This window comes from Ovis aries, chromosome 7, assembly GCF_016772045.2.
Source record: "Ovis aries strain OAR_USU_Benz2616 breed Rambouillet chromosome 7, ARS-UI_Ramb_v3.0, whole genome shotgun sequence".
Lineage (NCBI taxonomy): Eukaryota > Metazoa > Chordata > Mammalia > Artiodactyla > Bovidae > Ovis > Ovis aries.
The window spans coordinates 1,615,768-1,635,008 of record NC_056060.1 but is presented as its reverse complement, the minus strand read 5'-3'; the positions used below and the strand labels follow the sequence as shown (position 1 = coordinate 1,635,008).

Below are 19,241 nucleotides of genomic sequence, written 5' to 3'. Positions count from 1 at the left end.
TATTAAAGAGACAGAAGGGTGGATTCGCCTACGTCTTATTTTCACCTGTGTATCCCATAAACATGAATTATAGTGACAGCACTTCAAGGAAGCATTACTTTCACAGGGAGATTAAAAGGAAGCTTTTGTATTCTTGTCTTCTTTTGCCTGGTTTCCCTAAAACTACTCGTCAAAGCACGAGAGCACCCTGAGGCTCTAACAAATCCTGTGCCTACTACCCAAGCAGTCCTGGAGGTCGCTGCCAAGCTGCAGCAGGACGGTCAGCATTTCTGCACCCTTGGCTTGCACTCCCTTGAAAGCATCCAGAGTTTCTCGTCTGGTTTACCTACCATGCTCAACTAGGGAAAGAACAGAAGTGTGACTTCCTGTAGATTGTTCAATTGACTTTGAGACAAAGTTAGGACATGTTTTGTCCTGCATGAAAGCTGCACCCTTCTAATTACATGAATCTTACCTTCACAGACAGTACTAAAAAACTAATAATGATAATCACCTCCTATTCTCTCCTGTGCCCAAGAAATGTTATTTTTCCCCCTTTGTTAAAACTGAAGTGACATTTCTCCATTACCAACTCATTCATTTATACTCACTTCCCCTTCCCTTCCTTGAAAAGGAGTTGTTTATCTGAGTCAATTAACCTGGTTCCATGTGGCTGCAGCTGAAGAAAACATGGCAGTTTTACTTTACTAGGTCTTCTAAGCTATCAATGAGCAGACAAGGCTTCCCGTCTCAGGGAAGCTACGCACTAAACACAAACTTACGTCTTTTCCCAGTACTCTGAGTTCAAACTGGGTCTCCTTGAAGTGAACCTTTGTAATCCGAGGCCTGAAAAACAAAGCAGATGGTGGTGCTACTGCTGCTTGTAAGAATTAATCAGAAATTCAGAGAAGTATCCAGTGGGAAAATAGATGGCTCCTACTGGCTCCTTCATAGGTTGCTACTGCTCTGGACACCTTCCTCAACTCACTCCCTTCTCACTCTCCTGGGCTTCTCCAGTGAATGCAGACGAGCTTGGCATCCCCAGGCCCTGGCAGTACAGCCTTTCCAGATACAGTGTAGTGCTGTGGGCGCCCCAATCTCTCTCAGATCCTTCCTCATTTAGAGTCAGAACTCAGAGCAGTCCTGGGCCCACAGCTCACCACACACACTGGAATGGATAGGAAATCCTACTATATACAGCCTCCATGGACGAGAGAGTCTAGAATCAAAATACCTCAAATTTACAGAGAACATATACACCGAGATGAACTAGCAGAAAACTCATACCCACTTTCACTCATTTATTATCAACCACTGGAAATGTCTGTTCGCTTTTTCCCAACACTTTCAATGACATTCAAGTTCCATAAGCCCCATACATGTAGTGCACAACTTTAATACCAATTCTGCCCTCAAGTTAAACTTACCAGAAATACTTTCCCACTTGTTTTTTATTCTTATAGACGACAACACCGACCGGAGTTAATCCTAAAAAATACTCAGATTTGTTTTCTCCCTGCAAAAACAAACATATGCTTGTAACCACAAATTTATTCATGTGAAAACTCTCTGTCAAACTGTAATTAGCCATATGCACATTGTCTGTTGCATAAATACTGGATCTGGTCTTTCAAAGACATCAGCTTAGAAAGCTAGTTAAGCTATCATGGTAGCTAACTTGCTGCTCATTTTTTCCCGAAGTTTTTAAGAAAACTGTTCTTAGTGCATTCTAACTGGTCACCTCAGTTCATTAAAAGAACCTGGACCACCTACCAATCAGGCCACTGACTGACTCACTCCATGTTGCTTCTATAGTCGTGTTCAACCCTAGCTGCATATTAACTAGAATCCCCCATGGACCTTAAAATGCTCTTTCCTGGGTACCATCAAAATAGGTTAAATGGGAATCTGTAATGATGGAATCCAGGTAACAAAAACATAAATGTTCCAGGTGATTCTCCTGAGCAGCCAAGAACTGACAACCACTGGCTGCCCTCAAGGGCCCTTTTCAAGATCACTTATCTTACTCTCCGATCTGGACAATCATGAGGCCTGGTTCACCACCATCCTCCCCAGAATCCTCAGTCAGCCACCTGCATGATTTTCTGAGGTCTCCAGCATACACCTTTCTATTTTCATTTGTGCCTTAAGACTGCTCAAAACTTGTAAAATACGATCTCTTCTGGCAAAGACTGGAAGCCTTTCATTTCTGGACAATAACAAATCCCAATTAAGAAAATGGGATTCTGGATTGAAAATGTCACGGAGTGCATACCAAACAGGAAATTGAGTTTGTATTCATTTTTTTCTTTTTTCTATTCTAAGGCCAAATAACAGCCTGCAAAGCCAAATTCCCAAGGAACATAAGATAAATATATTTTCAAAGAAAATCAGCTGTAGCCTATTCTTAGTTCTAAAAATTCAATTTTAACGCAAAGTATGGAAGATACTAATGAATCTGATTAATTTGGCATAAATTTCCACCTCCCACAAAAAATGCATTTTTTGAATTAGGATAAACATTACATAAACATAGAGGTATTTTACATAAGACCCTCTTTATACATTTCCTATAAAATATACTTTTTAAAAAACTGAAAATCTAACAAGATTAATGTGGCAAGAAGAGAAAAAGAGAACTATTCCACAAAGTTTTATAAGTAGTTTTAAAGGACAGTAGGATGGAGCATTTAATGGTTTAATGATATTAGATTATAATTTATCAGGGAACAACTACTTCTACCAAATATGTAATTTTCATTGCCACATTAACAGTATACGCAAGGATGCCTCTAGTTCTTTACAAATAATATGAGATGATTTGTTTTGGGAAACTCTGAGACTCTTACGTTGGACACAAGTGAGCGACTGAACTGAACTGAGACTCTTATGAGCAAAAGGCATATTACAAACTGAACACATCAGTTAGTGCCTGTGTTACAGCAAGTATATCAGGATTTCTTAAAAACTGAGTTCTGACTCCATAATTCAATTGACAAGCATTCAATCTACATACACTCTTTAGCAGCTCATGTCATGTAAATAAAACATCTGATCCACTTTCTCAAATAATCAAATTTGTTTACTGCTAACAAAACTCACAAAACCAGACAATGACATTCCAGTCTCATGGGCATAGAAGAACCAACTGGTAACCTTAGAAAAGTGTCTCAAAGTTGAAGACCTGATCTAGAAAATTCAGTGCAGATTCAGTGTCCGTGTCCACTGATCCTATTCAGAAAGCTTCCGTCATCCACTGAGGAAAGTCTGCAACAATGTTCCTACTTACGCAATGGCAATACTGCAGTAGGCAGTAACCCTAATATTGGTAACACCTGCACACCCAACATAGACCCACCAACACTTATACATGTACTGTTGCCGAAAGTCTACTTTGCCATGCAGGTGATTTTATGAATTCTTTTCAGCCATAAACTCTTTTTTGGAAAATCTTCCTGTTTTCTAATATAATCAATTATAAACTAATTTAAAACCATTTTGACCTTTAGCTTACCCCTCTGGAATTATTATCCAGATTATGTTTTCAAGCCAGTTAATTGTTTTCTACACACGGAAATACAATCACAGACTTTTATGCAAAACTCATTAGGATTTAAATGACGCAAAAGATTCTTTATGTTCAAAAACACAGATGAAAAAGTATCATCTGCTCACTAAACAATAGGACTGCTGCTTTCCTTTGGGAGTTTCAGTGACTTTCTAAGAAAATGTCATCAGCTTAAAATATTCTGTGTTAATTAAATGTTACTCACATAGACAGGATGGAGGTCAACACCATACATCTCCAGGGATTTGGCAGTCCTCAAGTAATTCAGCTCTGCTTCAGAAGGAGCCTGACCCCTGCACGCAGCATAAGAACAAAACAGCCGTACTTTACTTACATCTACTGCGCTCACAGGGAGTATAGACCATTTTCACTATATTCACTGGAAAAATAAATAATCCTTTGTGCTAATGCAAACTTAAGCCTTCATATTTCAAGAAGCCTCCTGCCTTCCTGGTGACAAAATTTCATATTCTGAGGTGATACTTGTAAGTTTCATTTACCAAATCTAGTTTTGCTCATTATAGCCAATTCCAATAGCTCCACACATATTAAAAAGTCTCAGTTTCAGAAACCCCAAAGAGATTATTGAGCATATAAGCACTTAAATTAGAAAGCACACCCCTTGGCAAAGAGTAAAATGTCTCTATGCTCCAGCAGCTCTCCACTGGGAAGTAAACGGAGGAGAGCTGTGGTGGGAGGAAAGAGAGTGGGCTCCTCAACAGCCAACTGGGCTCAACAGCACATGTGCACTTCTTCAGAAACTGCGAAAGTATCCATCACTTTCTTAATACAAAACGCTTGTCACTTTTCTTAAAGTCTTCCCCAACTCTTCATCAGTGATAATATACAGAAAACAGCACTCATTCCTAACGAGGATAAGCGTCTGCCAATAATCTCCACAGAGAAGTGGAGCTCTGTGTGTGTATGTGCGTCAGAGAGAGAGAGAGAGTGAGAAAGAGAGAGATTTTTAATGGTTAACAAAAGGAGTTTTTTAATATTAAAAAATACTACTTCAAGGCAATCCCATGTTTCAGCCATGGTACTCTGGAAAACCCAGCAATGTAATACTCTTGAAATCTATGAAGAATGTTTACCACAAATTAGACACAAAAAAGCTACCAAATACTGACTGAGCTTTGGCCTCTTAAAAGTAACCACCACGCTGTCCGTGCCATCACACAAAGCAGACAAGGTGCTTTGCCAAAGTTCCTTGATGATTTCAAAACATAATGGTACTTGAGAACTCCTAGCACAATTAGTATTCTCAGAATGTGCCAAATACACTGCCCTCCATAATTTTGTAACAGGCCTTCTTTCAGCACTCATTTCAGTGAAACCTTATAATGCAGGACTCTAGAACAAGGCTAGAATACAAGGTGGAGAGCCGGGTTTCTCTGATTGCAATTTCTGCTGCTACTCATTGAAACAAATCCTTTAGGCAAACATTTTTTTGTTGACCAGATTAATTCTACATTTTTTTCTCTTAAGTATGGTAGATCTGAAACCAAGCAAATTCAAGAGGGAAAGTTACATGAGAGGCAATAAAGGCAAAGTTAATCAGTACAGGAAATTTAACAAAATAACTATAATTAAATTATAACTTCAATGCTGCGGGTCTTAATTGAAAATCCTACTTGTAGAGTGTGTATATTTCTCTGAAGTGCATGTGGTGTTAATATAATACCCTTTGAAAAGCCACACTGGTGTCATGATCTCCAGATTCATTGCTAAAGACTGAATAAGGATTTGCTTGTAACTGTGAATTTGCATACTTAAGATAGATCAAATCCAGAATACATTAAGGCTTTTGTGGTTATAAAATGCATTCATAGTTTAAAAAAATTAATTTCACGAGGTACTGGTGACTGAAAAAAAACACAAAATTGTAAAATAGAGTATGTACAGAATGATTTCATTTATGTATTTCATACATACATAAATACATTTATATATTTCATTTCATACATACATAAATCTACATAAAACAAACATTCGATATAAAATAAATTTTCATACAAAATAAATTATGCATAGAGAGGGATCTGAAAGGCCACTGACTAAAAATATACTTTAAGTATTAGGATTTACTTTTTTACACTTATTTTTTTCCTTTTTAAATTGTCTGGGTTTCCTATGAGCATTTTAGTGTTATAAGCAGTAAAAAAAAAAAAAAAAAACCTTTAAAAAGAAAAATGTTCAAGACACAGAATAAGAAACTTTTCTTTTCTTATGCCCGCCAATAGCATAAGATGATTGCTGATGCGATGTAAAGAGGGATTCTTCTTTTCTCCAGCCTTACTGAGATATAATTGACATAAAACATTATGTAAGTTCAAGGTGTATAAGATATTGATTTGACACATTTAAATACACATCGTGTAATGATCACCACCATAGCATGGCTATCATTTTTGTTGTGCTAACATTTAAGATCTACTCTCAGCAATTTTCAAGTATATAAATACACTGTGAGGGCATAATGCTAAGTGACATAAGACAGATGAAGACAAATACTGTATAATATATCACCTGTATGTGGAATTAAAAAAGGAGACCTCATAAAAACAGAGACTAGAATGGTGGTTACCAGAGGGTGGGGGAGGGGAGGGGTGTGTGTATGTGAAACAGAGACATGTTGGTCAAAGAACATAAACGTCCAGTTATAAAATGAAGTTCTGAGGCTCTAATGTACAACATGCTAACTAGTGTTCATAAAACGGGCTTCTTACATTAGAGTCTTATGAATCCTTTCTATAGCTTCTTCAAGTTCTTCCTTTTGATCAGGAACAAATCGGTACTCTGACACATAGCCTGCAGTATGTTTATATGGATCATAATCTCCAAGTTCAGCTAAAACACAAAGAAAATGTTATTTTTTTCCATTTTAGGATAATATACCTAAAAATACAGGAATAAAAGTATTCCTATCATGCTTATTTTCTTCAAATGCTTTATCAATAAATTTATATAAGGCAACTAATTTTAGTTTCAAACAACTCTGATGAGCATATATAGAGATCAACAAAATCTTATCTAAAAAACATAACATTTTTGCTTTCTGTGAGACTATAACTATTATTTTCATTTAACTTATTCTTAGCAGTTTATATGAAGTACAATGTAAATAGAATTTAAAGCACATATAATGGAAATGCCTGAGGTGAAAAACAGCTAGATCCTCTCTCTGACAAGGACACCAAGAGATAAAGCATGTGGTTCAAAACATATTTGCCCCAAATAATGGTCATGGAAATATAATACGATGTTGCACATAACCCCATTCCAGTTTACACAAAGAACAAAATGAAACCAGAGAATTCACTATGTTATGCTTATAAAAATTCTTCCTACATTAATCCAGCTTCCAAGCCCAACCCAGTTCCCCAGTTCATTTACACAGCATTTTTCTGGGAATATTTTTTCTAGACTATCTCTGGTCTGCGAGAACTACACAGGCAAGGAACATTCTGTTTCATCACCCCATATCTAGCTTGATTCCTTGAAGGGGCTCAGTAATTATAAATACAAGACAGCCTCAGATTCAGCCTCCAAAAAGACAGTGCCACCTGGAGCTGCTCCCTCAATATGGTGGCCATATTGATGCCAAGAGCTAATGGACAAGCGGTGTTGACTGCAGGCAACAAATTAAACTGGTGATGGCACCTGCCCATGTGGAGTCTTCACAGCAGCCACTTGGAATCAATGGGATCTCTGAGACCCAGCAGCTACGAGGGATCGATCAACTTAGGCAGAATGTAGAACAGAACAGATTTTCAGACTCTCCACTGAGTCAAGAATCAATGCCACTCCCACGACTAAAACTCCATGGGACCTCCTATCAGGGATATGTAACCAGCTTCATTTTCACCTCTTCTGAAGGCATGTTGATTAAAACCGGAATTCTAACTAAATTCAATTTCTTTTTAGCAAAATGTCATTTATTTATAAACTTGCTTAAAAAGAAAAATTCAAACCTCCTCCTCAAGACCTCTGAAGCAAGTCTGCTTAAGTGAAACCTACCCTGGATGGCATAGGCTCCCAGTTGAGCAGCAGTGTTAATGGGGCAGGGCAGCCGGCCCTGAAGGACATCTTGCTTCACCTGCAAGAAAAACTGATACCTAAAAGAAAAACAGAGGAGAGATTAATGATCTCTTCCACTACTGTCAGCTGAATGTTCAGACCCTGAAACCTGTCGCCTTTAACGAAAATGAAGCCGACTTTCGCTCTTTCGTGAGGGGGCTGTTGAGGGAACAGGGACTATTTAAACACACTGCAGAGGCAATCAGGGCAGTGACTAAGGAGTGAAGGGTCTCAAGTTCAACCAGCTGGATTGCATCCCAGCTCCAGGACTCACTAGCTGTTTGCCTTGAGTGGCTATTTCATGTAACAACCAGGCTCCGCAATAGTAAAAGTGAGACCAGGAAGTATCCATACCTCATCAGGTGGATACAGACGTTACATACAAGCTATTCTTACCATTCTCATCACTGCCACTGCCGTGACATGTTCTCCTTAGAATGGACATATTACAAGGACACACTCAATAAGCTATGTGCGCCCTACAGAGTCTAAAATCATGGATACAGGACAGAAAGGTCATTATAATTCCATCAGTCCCCACATTTATTAAGATGTTGCCCATTACCTGAGGCTTTGCTCATTCCATCTGCTGAAAGAAAACTTTTTATAATAACAGTGGCGCATATAGCAACGGAAAATTATAAAATGAGGTTAGTACCATTTTTACCTCCAATTTGCAGATGAACAAGTTAACAGACACAAAGAGATGAAAAAAATTTGTCCAAGATCTCACAATTAGTTATGTAGCAGAACTAGAACTGCAACGCAGTAGCAATTATGACCCCAGGCTCTCTAAATCGGGATGCTATGCAATCGTAAGCTTCGGTTTCCCCCTTCTCCTTCCATTCAGGCTTTCTGCCAGTGGGTGACGAATGCGAAAAGTTTATGAAACAATACAATGAACAGTCAATGCCATCCCCGGTCACCACCACTCACTCACTCTCTCTCTCTCACTCTCTCTCTCACTTTAGGCTGTCTTTTGTGATCTCTCTCTTTGCAAGGCGATTCCTGCTGTCATTGGGAAGGACAAGGAGAAAGCGCAGGAAATTAACTATAAAAGTCAGTTGTCATATTTCTGTACCGAATGCTCACAATAAAGTTTTTAGAGAGAGAATTTTAAATGCTACTCTGATAATATCGAGAAGTTCGATTCAGTTGCTCAGTCATGTCCGACTCTTTGCACCCCAATGGACTGCAGCACACCACGCCTCCCTGTCCATCACCAACTCCCAGAGATTACTCAAACTCATGTCCATTGGGTCGGTGATGCCATCCAACCATCTCATCCTCTGTCATCCCCTTTTCCTCCTGCCTTCAGTCTTTCTCAGCATCAAGGTCTTTTTAAATGAGTCAGCTCTTCACATCAGGTGGCCAAAGTATTGGAGTTTCAGCTTCAGCATCAGTCCTTCCAATGAATATTCAGGACTGATTTCCTTTAAGATGGACTGGTTGGATCTTCTTCCAGTCCAAGGGACCCTCAAGAGTCTTCTCCAACACCACAGTTCAAAAGCATCAATTCTTCGGTGCTCAGCTTTCTTTATACTCCAACTCTCACATCCATACATGACTACTGGAAACACCATAGCTTTGTCTAGACAGATCTTTGTTGGCCAAGTAATATCTCTGCTTTTTAATATGCTGTCTAGGTTGGATATAGCTTTTCTTCCAAGGAACAAGCATCTTAATTTTGTGGCTGCAGTCACCATCTGCAGTGATTTTGGAGCCCAAAAAAATAAAGTCTGACACTTTTTCCATTGTTTCCCCATCTATTTCCCATGAAGTGATGGGACCAGATGCCATGATCTTAATTTTCTGAATGTTGAGCTTTAAGCCAACTTTTTCACTCTCCTCTTTCACTTTCATCAAGAGGCTCTTTAGTTTCTCTTCACTTTCTGCCATAAGGGTGGTGTCATCTGCATATCTGAGGTTATTGAGATTTCTCCCGGCAATCTTGATTCCAGCTTGTGCTTCTTCCAGTCCAGCATTTCTCATGATGTACTCTGCATAGAAGTTAAATAAGCAGGGTGACAATATACAGCCTTGATGTACTCCTTTTCCTATTTGGAACCAGTCTGTTGTTCCATGTCCAGTTCTAACTGTTGCTTCCTGACCTGCATATAGGTTTCTCAGAAGGCAAGTCAGGTGGTCTGGTATTCCCATCTCTTTGAGAATTTTCCACAGTTTGTGGTGATCCACACAGCCAAAGGCTTTGGCATAGTCTAAAGCAGAAATAGATGTTTTTCTGGAACTCTTGCTTTTTCGATGATTCAGCAGATGTTGGCAATTTGATCTCTGGTTCCTCTGCCTTTTCGAAAACCAGCTTGAATACCTGAAGTTCACGGTTCATGTATTGTTAAAACCTGGTCTGGAGAATTTTGAGCTTTATTTTACTAGCGTGTGAGATGAGTGCAATTGTGCAGTAGTTTGAGCATTCTTTGGCATTGCCTTTCCTTGTGACTGGAATGAAAACTGACCTTTTCCAGTCCTGTGACCACTGCTGAGTTTTCCAAATTTGCTGATACATTGAGTGCAGCACTTTTACAGCATCATGTAGGATTTCAAATAGCTCAGTTGGAATTCCATCACCTCCACTAGCTTTGTTCCTAGTGATGCTTCCTAAGGCTCACTTGACTTCCCAATCCAGGATGTCTGGCTCTAGGTGAGTGATCACACCATCATGATTATCTGGGTCATGAAGATCCTTTTTGTATAGTACTTCTGTGTTCCTGCCACCCCTTCTTAATATCTGCTTCTGTTAGGTCCATACCATTTCTGTCCTTTATTGAAACCATGTTTGCATGAAATGTTCCCTTGGTATCTCTAATTTTCTTGAAGAGATCTCTAGTCTTTCCCATTCTATTGTTTTCCTGTTTCTTTGCATTTATCACCGAGGAAGGCTTTCTTATCTCTCCGTGCTATTCTTTGAAACTGCATTCAGATGGGTATATCTTTCCTTTTCTCCTCTGCCTTTCATTTCTCTTCTTTTCACAGCTCTTTGTAAGGCCTCCCCAGACAACCATTTTGCCTATTTGCATTTGTTTTTCTTGGGGATGGTCTTGATCCCTGTCTCCTGTACAATATTATGAACCTCCCTCCATAGTTCTTCAGGCACTCTGTTTATCTAATCCCTTGAATCTATTTCACAATTCCACTGCATAATTGTAAAGGATTTGATCAAATTTGTACCCACAGGCTTAAGTGGAAATCTGCTTAACACCCTGCAGTTTCCCCACCGCTCAGTAATATCACCACAGTTCTTAGGTAATGGAAACCGATAGCAATGTGTAATCTGTGGCACCCACGTTCAATCACAAAATCTGTTTTTTGGAGTCTATATACTTTTCACCATCTCCTAGTCTGGGTAACTAACCAGGAGAGTTCTAAAACTTTCACAACCCTGTCACTAATCATACTTATCTCTCTTACAAACAACCTTTCCAAGAAGTAAATGGGATAATGTTACTCCCTTGTTTTACAAAAAAAAAAAAAAGAAAGAAACAAACAAAACAAACAAAACTTAAGAGATTTCCCTAAGCCTTCAGGATAAAGTTCAAGATCCCTAAGATAGCTTATAAGACTTTTACTTACTCCTTGAGCCAAATTTCTTGCCATTAACTAATGACTACCCCCACTGCCTAACTTGCAATAAGTGAAAAAGTTGGCTTAAGCTCAACATTCAGAAAACTAAGATTATGGCATCTGGTCCCATCACTTCATGGGAAATAGGTGGGGAAACAGTGGAAACAGTGTCAGACTTTATTTTGGGGGGCTCCAAAATCACTGCAGATGGTGACTGCAGCCATGAAATTAAAAGACACTTACTTCTCAGAAGAAAAGTTATGACCAACCTAGATAGCATATTCAAAAGCAGAGACATTACTTTGCCGACTAAGGTCCGTCTAGTCAAGGCTATGGTTTTTCCTGTGGTCATGTATGGATGTGAGAGTTGGTGTGTGAAGAAGGCTGAGTGCCAAAGAATTGATGCTTTTGAACTGTGGTGTTGGAGAAGACTCTTGAGAGTCCCTTGGACTGCAAGGAGATCCAACCAGTCCATTCTGAAGGAGATCAACCCTGGGATTTCTTTGGAAGGAATGATGCTAAAGCTGAAACTCCAGTATTTTGGCCACCTCATGCAGAGTTAATTCATTGGCAAAGACTGTGATGCTGGGAGGGATTGGGGGCAAGGACGACAGAGGATGAGATGGCTGGATGGCATCATGGACTCGATGGACGTGAGGCTGAGTGAACTCCGGGAGTTGGTGATGGACAGGGAGGCCTGGCGTGCTGCGATTCATCAGGTCACAAAGGACCGGACACGACTGAGCAACTGAACTGAACTGAACTGAACTCCCACTCCCTAACTTGCAATCACTTTTCCAGCCCCACTTAAACACTTTCCATTCCCTGAATGCTCATCTTAGGCATTAAATCCACTTTGTTATAATCATCTGGGTTCCTCTTGAAGAGGAGAAAAGCAGAGTAAAGTAACATTAGCAGAACTGAAATGCAAAAATATAGAGATATTTAACCAGAATTAGTACAGGTTACTGGAAACTTGTGTTAGCTTCACTCGCTTCCTCAATTGCTAACTTGGAATCTCTTTTCCCGAGGTGCGTATTTTTTTTTTTTTTTTTAGTAAATGGGTCATAGATGCATATTTGTCTTGCTCTACTAAGACTTTTACAACATTTGATTGAACAATAAAAATCTTTTGCCAAATAAATTTAGGGGCCTAACTCTATAGACTTTGCTTCAGAGAGAAATGGAAAGAGAACCAAAGATGAGAAAACAAAGAACTTAGACAGAGAGAAAAACAAGCAGGTAAAAAGGAGAAGAAACCAGATCCCACCGATGACTATATTTCTAGTATCTCAGGCTCAGCACACAACAAGTACACAGTAAATACCTGTTGACTTGATGGATATAAGAATGAACAGAGAGACAGATGGATGAAAACGGGGACAAACTAGCATCCTTTGTTGTCTCTGGGAAACTTATGAAAAAAAAAAAAAAAAGGACATCTATTCAAACTTCCCTGGATAGCATGTCTTTTAAAGATACTGGAGATCTTTAAACCATTTTACTTTTTTAAAATTCACTAAAATCAAAGAAGACAAGTAAACTATTTTTAACTAATAATTTCATTAATCTCTATCATGGCAAGCATCACATTAGTTTTATACAAGAGAAACCTCTAATACAGCAAAATCATATTTTTATATGTTAAACACTTTATCTTATCTCAAGGCTTATTTTTAATATACATAACTAATTTTGTCCATTTATGAGACTTAGTGTACAATATAATATTTTATTTATTTAAAGTATCTGCCTGCAATGCAGGAGACCTGGGTTTGATCCCTGGGGTTTGGAAGATCCACTGGAGAAGAAAAAGGCTACCCACTCCAGTATTCTGGCCTGGAGAATTCCATGGACTGTATGTATAGTCCATGGGGTCACAAAGAGTCAGACACCGACTTTCTCTTTCACTTCACTTTATTTAAATTACAGATTTAGAGTTGCTAGGTCTTCCCTTCTACATCATTCTGATTAAGGCTATGATTAGATGCTTGAGTCCTTGTTTATCTCTGGTTTTAACCAGATAAATCCCATTTTGCCTAGGACAGTTTTAGCTTAAGCCTGTTATACATCCTCTACTATTAAGAACTTTTCTCATCATGCTCCAAGTGTTAGGGTTCGAACAGCAAATTATATGATGACCCATGTTATATTATACTCTTACTGGAAAAAAAACGCTGATCCAGAACATATTCTGATACAAAGCAGTGTCTGCATAAAGCAGTTACTTGTTATCTTTTAATATAAATCACTGTACTAGTGTATATGGAGAAGGAAATGGCACCCCACTCCAGCACTCTTGCCTTGAAACTTCCATGGACTGAGGAGACTGGTAGGCTACAGTCCATGGGGCTGCAGAGAGTCGGACCCAACTGAGCGACTTCACTTCACTAGTGTATATGCGCTGTCACCCCAGTGAGATTAAGAGCCCCAGGAGAGGGGGGCCCTCCATCTTTCACCCCAACCTCCCTCATGACAAGAGCACAACCAGTGCAACACGGAGAAGGACTTGAAACATTGGCATCGCCGTTTTCTGTTTCCGTGATGTTCATAGAAAAGGGCTGACTTGACACCCCGGATGTACAAGCTGCTAAGGACCATCAGTGATTCAGCAAGTATCAGGGATGAGAAGAACAGGCAAAGGAGACGTGCTTAAAGAAGAGGCAGAAAGAAACCATTCTTTCAGGAGTCCAAACAGGAGGTTCTGAGATTTCTGGGGCCAAAGACAACCAAAAATAAGCTTGAAGAATACCAGTACAGCTGGAAGCAGACCTTCCCATGACTTAAGACCCTGCTGAGTAAACTGAAAGATGCGGGGACAAGTACAAGCCTGATTTCTGGTGCCAGCTGAACGTGACACCAAGAAACCTGAGAGAAGAGGTTTGCTGCCTGCACAGGAGGACTGTCCTCTGAATCCAATAAAGCCTACTCATTTGTATAAAACAATGTGCTGGACAGAGGGGAAGGTTCAAATAACAACATAATAGTAAACATGAGGGCGGAGGGGGAAACAGCATGCATGGCTTAAGAAAAAGAAAAACAGGAGACACGCCCACTGACTATCAAGGGAATATGGCAAAGACTGGGAATAACATTTTTGCAGCTTAAAACTGATGATAAAAATACAAGAGCAAAGAGTTGTAATATCACCTTATATTTCAGTTCAGTTCAGTCGCTCAGTCCTGTCTGACTCCTTGCGACCCCATGAATCGCAGCACGCCAGGCCTCCCTGTCCACCACCAGCTCCCGGAGTTCACTCAGACTCACAGCCATTGAGTCCATGATGCCATCCAGCCATCTCATCCTCTGTCGTCCCCTTCTCCTCCTGCCCCCAATCCCTCCCAGCATCAGAGTCTTTTCCAATGAGTCAACTCTTCACATGAGGTGGCCAAACTACTGGAGTTTCAGCTTTAGCATCATTCCTTCCAAAGAAATCCCAGGGCTGATCTCCTTCAGAATGGATTGGCTGGATCTCCTTGCAGTTCAAGGGACTCTCAAGAGTCTTCTCCATTACCACAGTTCAAAAGCATCAATTCTTCAGTGCTCAGCTTTCTTCACACTCCAACTCTCACATCCATACACGACCACAGGAAAAACCATAGCCTTGACTAGACGGACCTTAGTCGGCAAAGTAATATCTCTGCTTTTGAATATACTATCTAGGTTGGTCATAACTTTTCTTCCAAGAAGTAAGCGTCTTTTAATTTCATGGCTGCAATCACCATCTACAGTGATTTTGGAGCCCCCCAAAATAAAGTCTGACACTGTTTTAAAGGTCACAAATTTCTTCTGCATCCATACTGGAATGTGATCCAAACCTCAAATCTAATGTGTTGAGGATCATTATCTTCACTTAGAAGGAGACAGGGACCCCGGAAGTGAATGTTTAACTGAAGGTCACTCAACCCATAAAAAAGCTAAAACACACTAGCCTTCACAAAGAGAAGAATATGGATTACCAGATATAATAATAATAATAAACTGACAAGCTTAATGTCAATCTCTGCTGCTGCTGCCAAGTTCTGTTGCTAAGTCACTTCAGTCGTGTCTGACTCTGTGCGACCCCGTAGACCTCAGCCCACCAGGATCCCCTATCCCTGGGATTCTCTAGGCAAGAACACTGGAGTGGGTTGCCATTTCCTTCTCCAAAGCATGAAAGTGAAAAGTGAAAGTGAAGTCGCTTGGTTGTGTCCAATTCTTTGTGACCCCATGGACTGCGGCCTACCAGGCTCCTCCGTCCATGGGATTTTCCAGGCAAGAGTACCGGAGTGGGGTGCCACTGCCGTCTCCAAATGTCAATCTCTAACAAAGTACAATAAAATATTAAAAAACAAACGCTTATTTTTAGAAGTTATTCATCGTGAACAAGTTATTTGGAGCTAACATGACTCTCTTTTTAGGAAGAGTTAAAATTTCAATGGCAACAAGATCAGTGTCTCAGTCGTGTCCTGACTCTTTGTGACCCTATGGACTGTAATACACCAGGCTAGTCTGTCAGTGGGATTTTCCAGTTAAGAATACCAGAGTGGGTTGAGATTTCCTTCTCCAGGGGATCTTCCCCAACCAGGGATCGAACCCACATCTCCTGAGTCTCCTGCATTGAAGGTGGATTCTTACCACTGAGCCACAGGGGGAAGCCACAAGGTTTGTCAGCAAAGCAACAGGCAGACTCCTTTCCTCACTCATTCTCTGTCCTTTCTCTCCAGATGACTGAAACCACAGCTCTCCCTTGGTCACTACTAAATTTCATTGGTCCTCAGTGCAATGGGCAACAATGCTCCACATATTATTCAACGGGAGGGGAGTCAGTGAGTGAATTCTGTCTTTATGTACAAATTCAAGAAATGCAGGCTAGAGGATAGTGGTAGGATGTTCTGATTAATGGATTGACTTAACCTGGAAGACCTATCTTCAGGGCTCCAAGCCAGTCTTTTCCTCCCTAATCTGTGTGTGTGGGGGGTGGGGGTGGGGGAAGCCGTGCAGGCTTTCCCTTGTCCCAGCAAGTAGGAACTGCTCTTGGTTCCAGCGTGAGGGTTTCTATTGCAATGGCTTCTCTTGCTGCTGAGCACAGGCTCTAGGCAGATGAGCTCAGTGGTGGTGGCTCGAGGGCCCTAGCTGCATGCGGGCTCTGCAGCTGTGGTGCACGGGCTTAGCTGCCTGGCCACTAATGGGATCTTCCCAGACCAGGAATGGAATCTTTGTTCCCTGCACTGGCAGGCAGATTCTTATTCACTGTACCATCAGGGAAGTCCTCTTCCCTAATTTTTAATCAGTAATTTAAACACATAAGATAATTCATTTTATCTACCCTTACCATCTACTGAACAGTTACATTTTTACACAGGTGGCATGGTGGTAAAAGAATCTACCTACTAAAGTAGGCGACTCAGAAGACCTGGCTTCGATCACTAGGTCAGGAAGATCCCCTGGAATCAGTTCAGCTCAGGTCAGTCACTCAGTCATATCCAACTCTTTGCAACCCCGTGGACTGCAGCACGCCAGGCCTCCCTGCCCATCACCAACTACCAGAGATTACTCAAACTCATGCCCATTGAGTCAGTGATGCCATCCAACCATCTCACCCTCTGTCGTCCCCTTCTCCTCCTGCCTTCAATCTTTCCCAGCATCAGGGTCTTTTCAAATGAGTCAGTTCTTCACACGAGGTGGCCAAAGTATTGGAGTTTCAGCTTCAGCATCAGTCCTTCCAATGAATATTCAGGACTGATTTCCTTTAGGATAGACTGGTTGGATCTCCTTGCAGTCCAAGGGACTCTTGAGAGTCTTCTCCATCACCACAGTTCAAAAGTATCAATTCTTCGGTGCTCAGCTTTCTTTATGGGCCAACCCTCACATCCATACATGACTACTGGAAAAACCATAGCTTTGACTAGATGGACCTTTGTTGGCAAAGTAATGTCTTTGCTTTTTAATATGCTGTCTAGGTTAGTCATAGGTTTTTCTTCCAAGGAGCAAGCATCTTTTAATTTCATGGCTGCAGTCACCATCTGCAGTGATTTTGGAGTCCAAAAAAATAAAGTCTGACACCGTTTCCACCGTTTCCCCATCTATTTGCCATGAAGTGATGGGACCAGATGCCATGATCTTAGTTATTTGAATGCTGAGTTTTAAGGCAGCCTTTCATTCTCCTCTTTCACCTTCATCAAGACACTCTTTAGTTCTTCTTCACTTTCTGCCATAAGGGTGGTGTCATCTGCATATCTGAGGTTATTGATACTTCACCCCTGAAATAGGAAATGGCAATTCCCTCCAGTATTCTTGCTTGAAAATCCCATGGACAGAGGAGCCTGGTGGGCTACAGTCCATGGGGTCACAAAGAGTCAGACACAATTGGGTGAGTGAACACACACACACACCCAAGTTTGCTTGTAATATGTAATATATTCTTCCTGTCCTCTTTTTGAAGAAATACAATAATGCCATTTTACAGATGAGAAAACTGAGACTTTAAAAAAGGTTATGCAGTCTTCTCAAGTTAACACAACCAGTGAATGGCAGAGTAAGGCTGCAAAGCCCAACCTGACCCCACAGCCTGCCTTAACAAATATGTGTATTATGCTGACAAAATCTGCAGAAAGTACCGAGCTATCAGTGATACATAATACATGGAAGTTTGTTATAATATTTTGAATCAGAATTGAAAATAAGTTTAACAGATCCCACGAGGACACGAAGTATTTAAAGAACTGAAAAAGACAGAGTTTAGATCTATTTGCATAAAGCTAGAAAGAATACCTAGTGCTGAGGACAGAGGTTCGAGAGATCTTTTAGTTCTTATTGAACTTCCTACTGCTTTGTGAGGCAGTAAAGTTTCCTCTCTTAAAAATGTTTAAGAAGCTGGCTGACATTTCAGGAACTTTTTATAAAAATGGAGTGTAGGATATATGACCTCAGAAGCCCCCAACTTCATTTACTATCCGAAAACATTTTAGAGCAAACAGTAGGTACTCCGAGTTGAAGCAATTCTATTAACTTATATTTTTCATAGTCTGGAACCTTATTTTTTAATGTATCTCACTCACCTAAAAAAAAAAAATTTCCCCCTAAATACAATGTCCTTCTGGAATCCTTCATCTAATATGATCATTTATGTACTTAGTGCAGCACTACTTATAATTTTAAAATGAAACAACCTGGATAGCTATCCACAAGGGCAGGAGTATAACAAATGGGTTAGATGGTGAAAGAGGTCTGTAACAATATGTATGACATTGTGTGATTTTCAAAAGATCTACATATATAAAGAATAAGTAAAAGTGTGTTTACTATAGCTATTTTTTACATACAAATTGCAAAGTATATATACAAGATAGATAAACAACAAAGACCTACTATATAGCATAGGGAAATATGTTCAGTATCTTGTAATAATCTATAACAGAAAAGAGTCTGAAAAAGAATTACATATATACACATTTGTATTATGTCTGTATAAATGAACCACTTCGCCATACATCTGAAACACTAAATCAACTACACTTCCAGTTTTAAAATTTTAATTTGATTTTTAAAAAAAGAAACAGAAGAGAGAAAGTGAAGAAATAAAAATTTAAAAATCTAAGAGCCAATACAGAATAGGCTGAAACAATTTTCCAAAGAACTGAAGCAAGGTAAAGATTCAAGGTGAAAATGCAAACAGAAGTATGCTTTTATTTTGGAGGATTTTGTCTTTTGGTTTCCTTTTTGCTTTTGCAAAAATTATCTTGTGTAATTGACTCCCTTTTTAAGGTCTATTATGCCTAACCATTTAAGTTAGCATATTCATGCAAATCAGTGATTTTATCTTTAGGATATACTAAGAGGAGAAGGAAATGGCAACCTATTCCAGTATTCTTGCCTGGAGAATCCCATGGACAGAGGAGCCTGGTGGGCCACAGTCCATAGATGATCACAAATAGTCAGACATGACTTAGTAACTAAACAACAAGAGTATATAATAGTAGCACATTAAATGCATATTTAACTTACCTAAATTTGACTGTATGTTTTGTACAATAAAACCAAATTATCATAGATC

At 39.8% G+C, this 19,241-nt stretch overlaps 1 protein-coding gene across 8 annotated transcripts in view; it reads right to left on the bottom strand.

The window, feature by feature from the left end:
• The window catches only part of EPB41L4A (erythrocyte membrane protein band 4.1 like 4A), a 287,090-nt gene that overhangs the window by 107,410 nt on the left and 160,439 nt on the right, over positions 1–19,241 (bottom strand). For all 8 annotated transcript variants that reach the window (XM_060418719.1, XM_027971446.3, XM_060418721.1 and 5 more), the window contains exons 5-9: positions 7,568–7,665; positions 6,277–6,397; positions 3,753–3,840; positions 1,407–1,495; positions 762–825 (exon numbers count right to left, since the gene is read on the bottom strand). In XM_060418719.1, the coding sequence (XP_060274702.1) occupies positions 762–825; positions 1,407–1,495; positions 3,753–3,840; positions 6,277–6,397; positions 7,568–7,665 (460 nt within the window). The remainder of the gene's footprint in view (positions 1–761; positions 826–1,406; positions 1,496–3,752; positions 3,841–6,276; positions 6,398–7,567; positions 7,666–19,241) is intronic.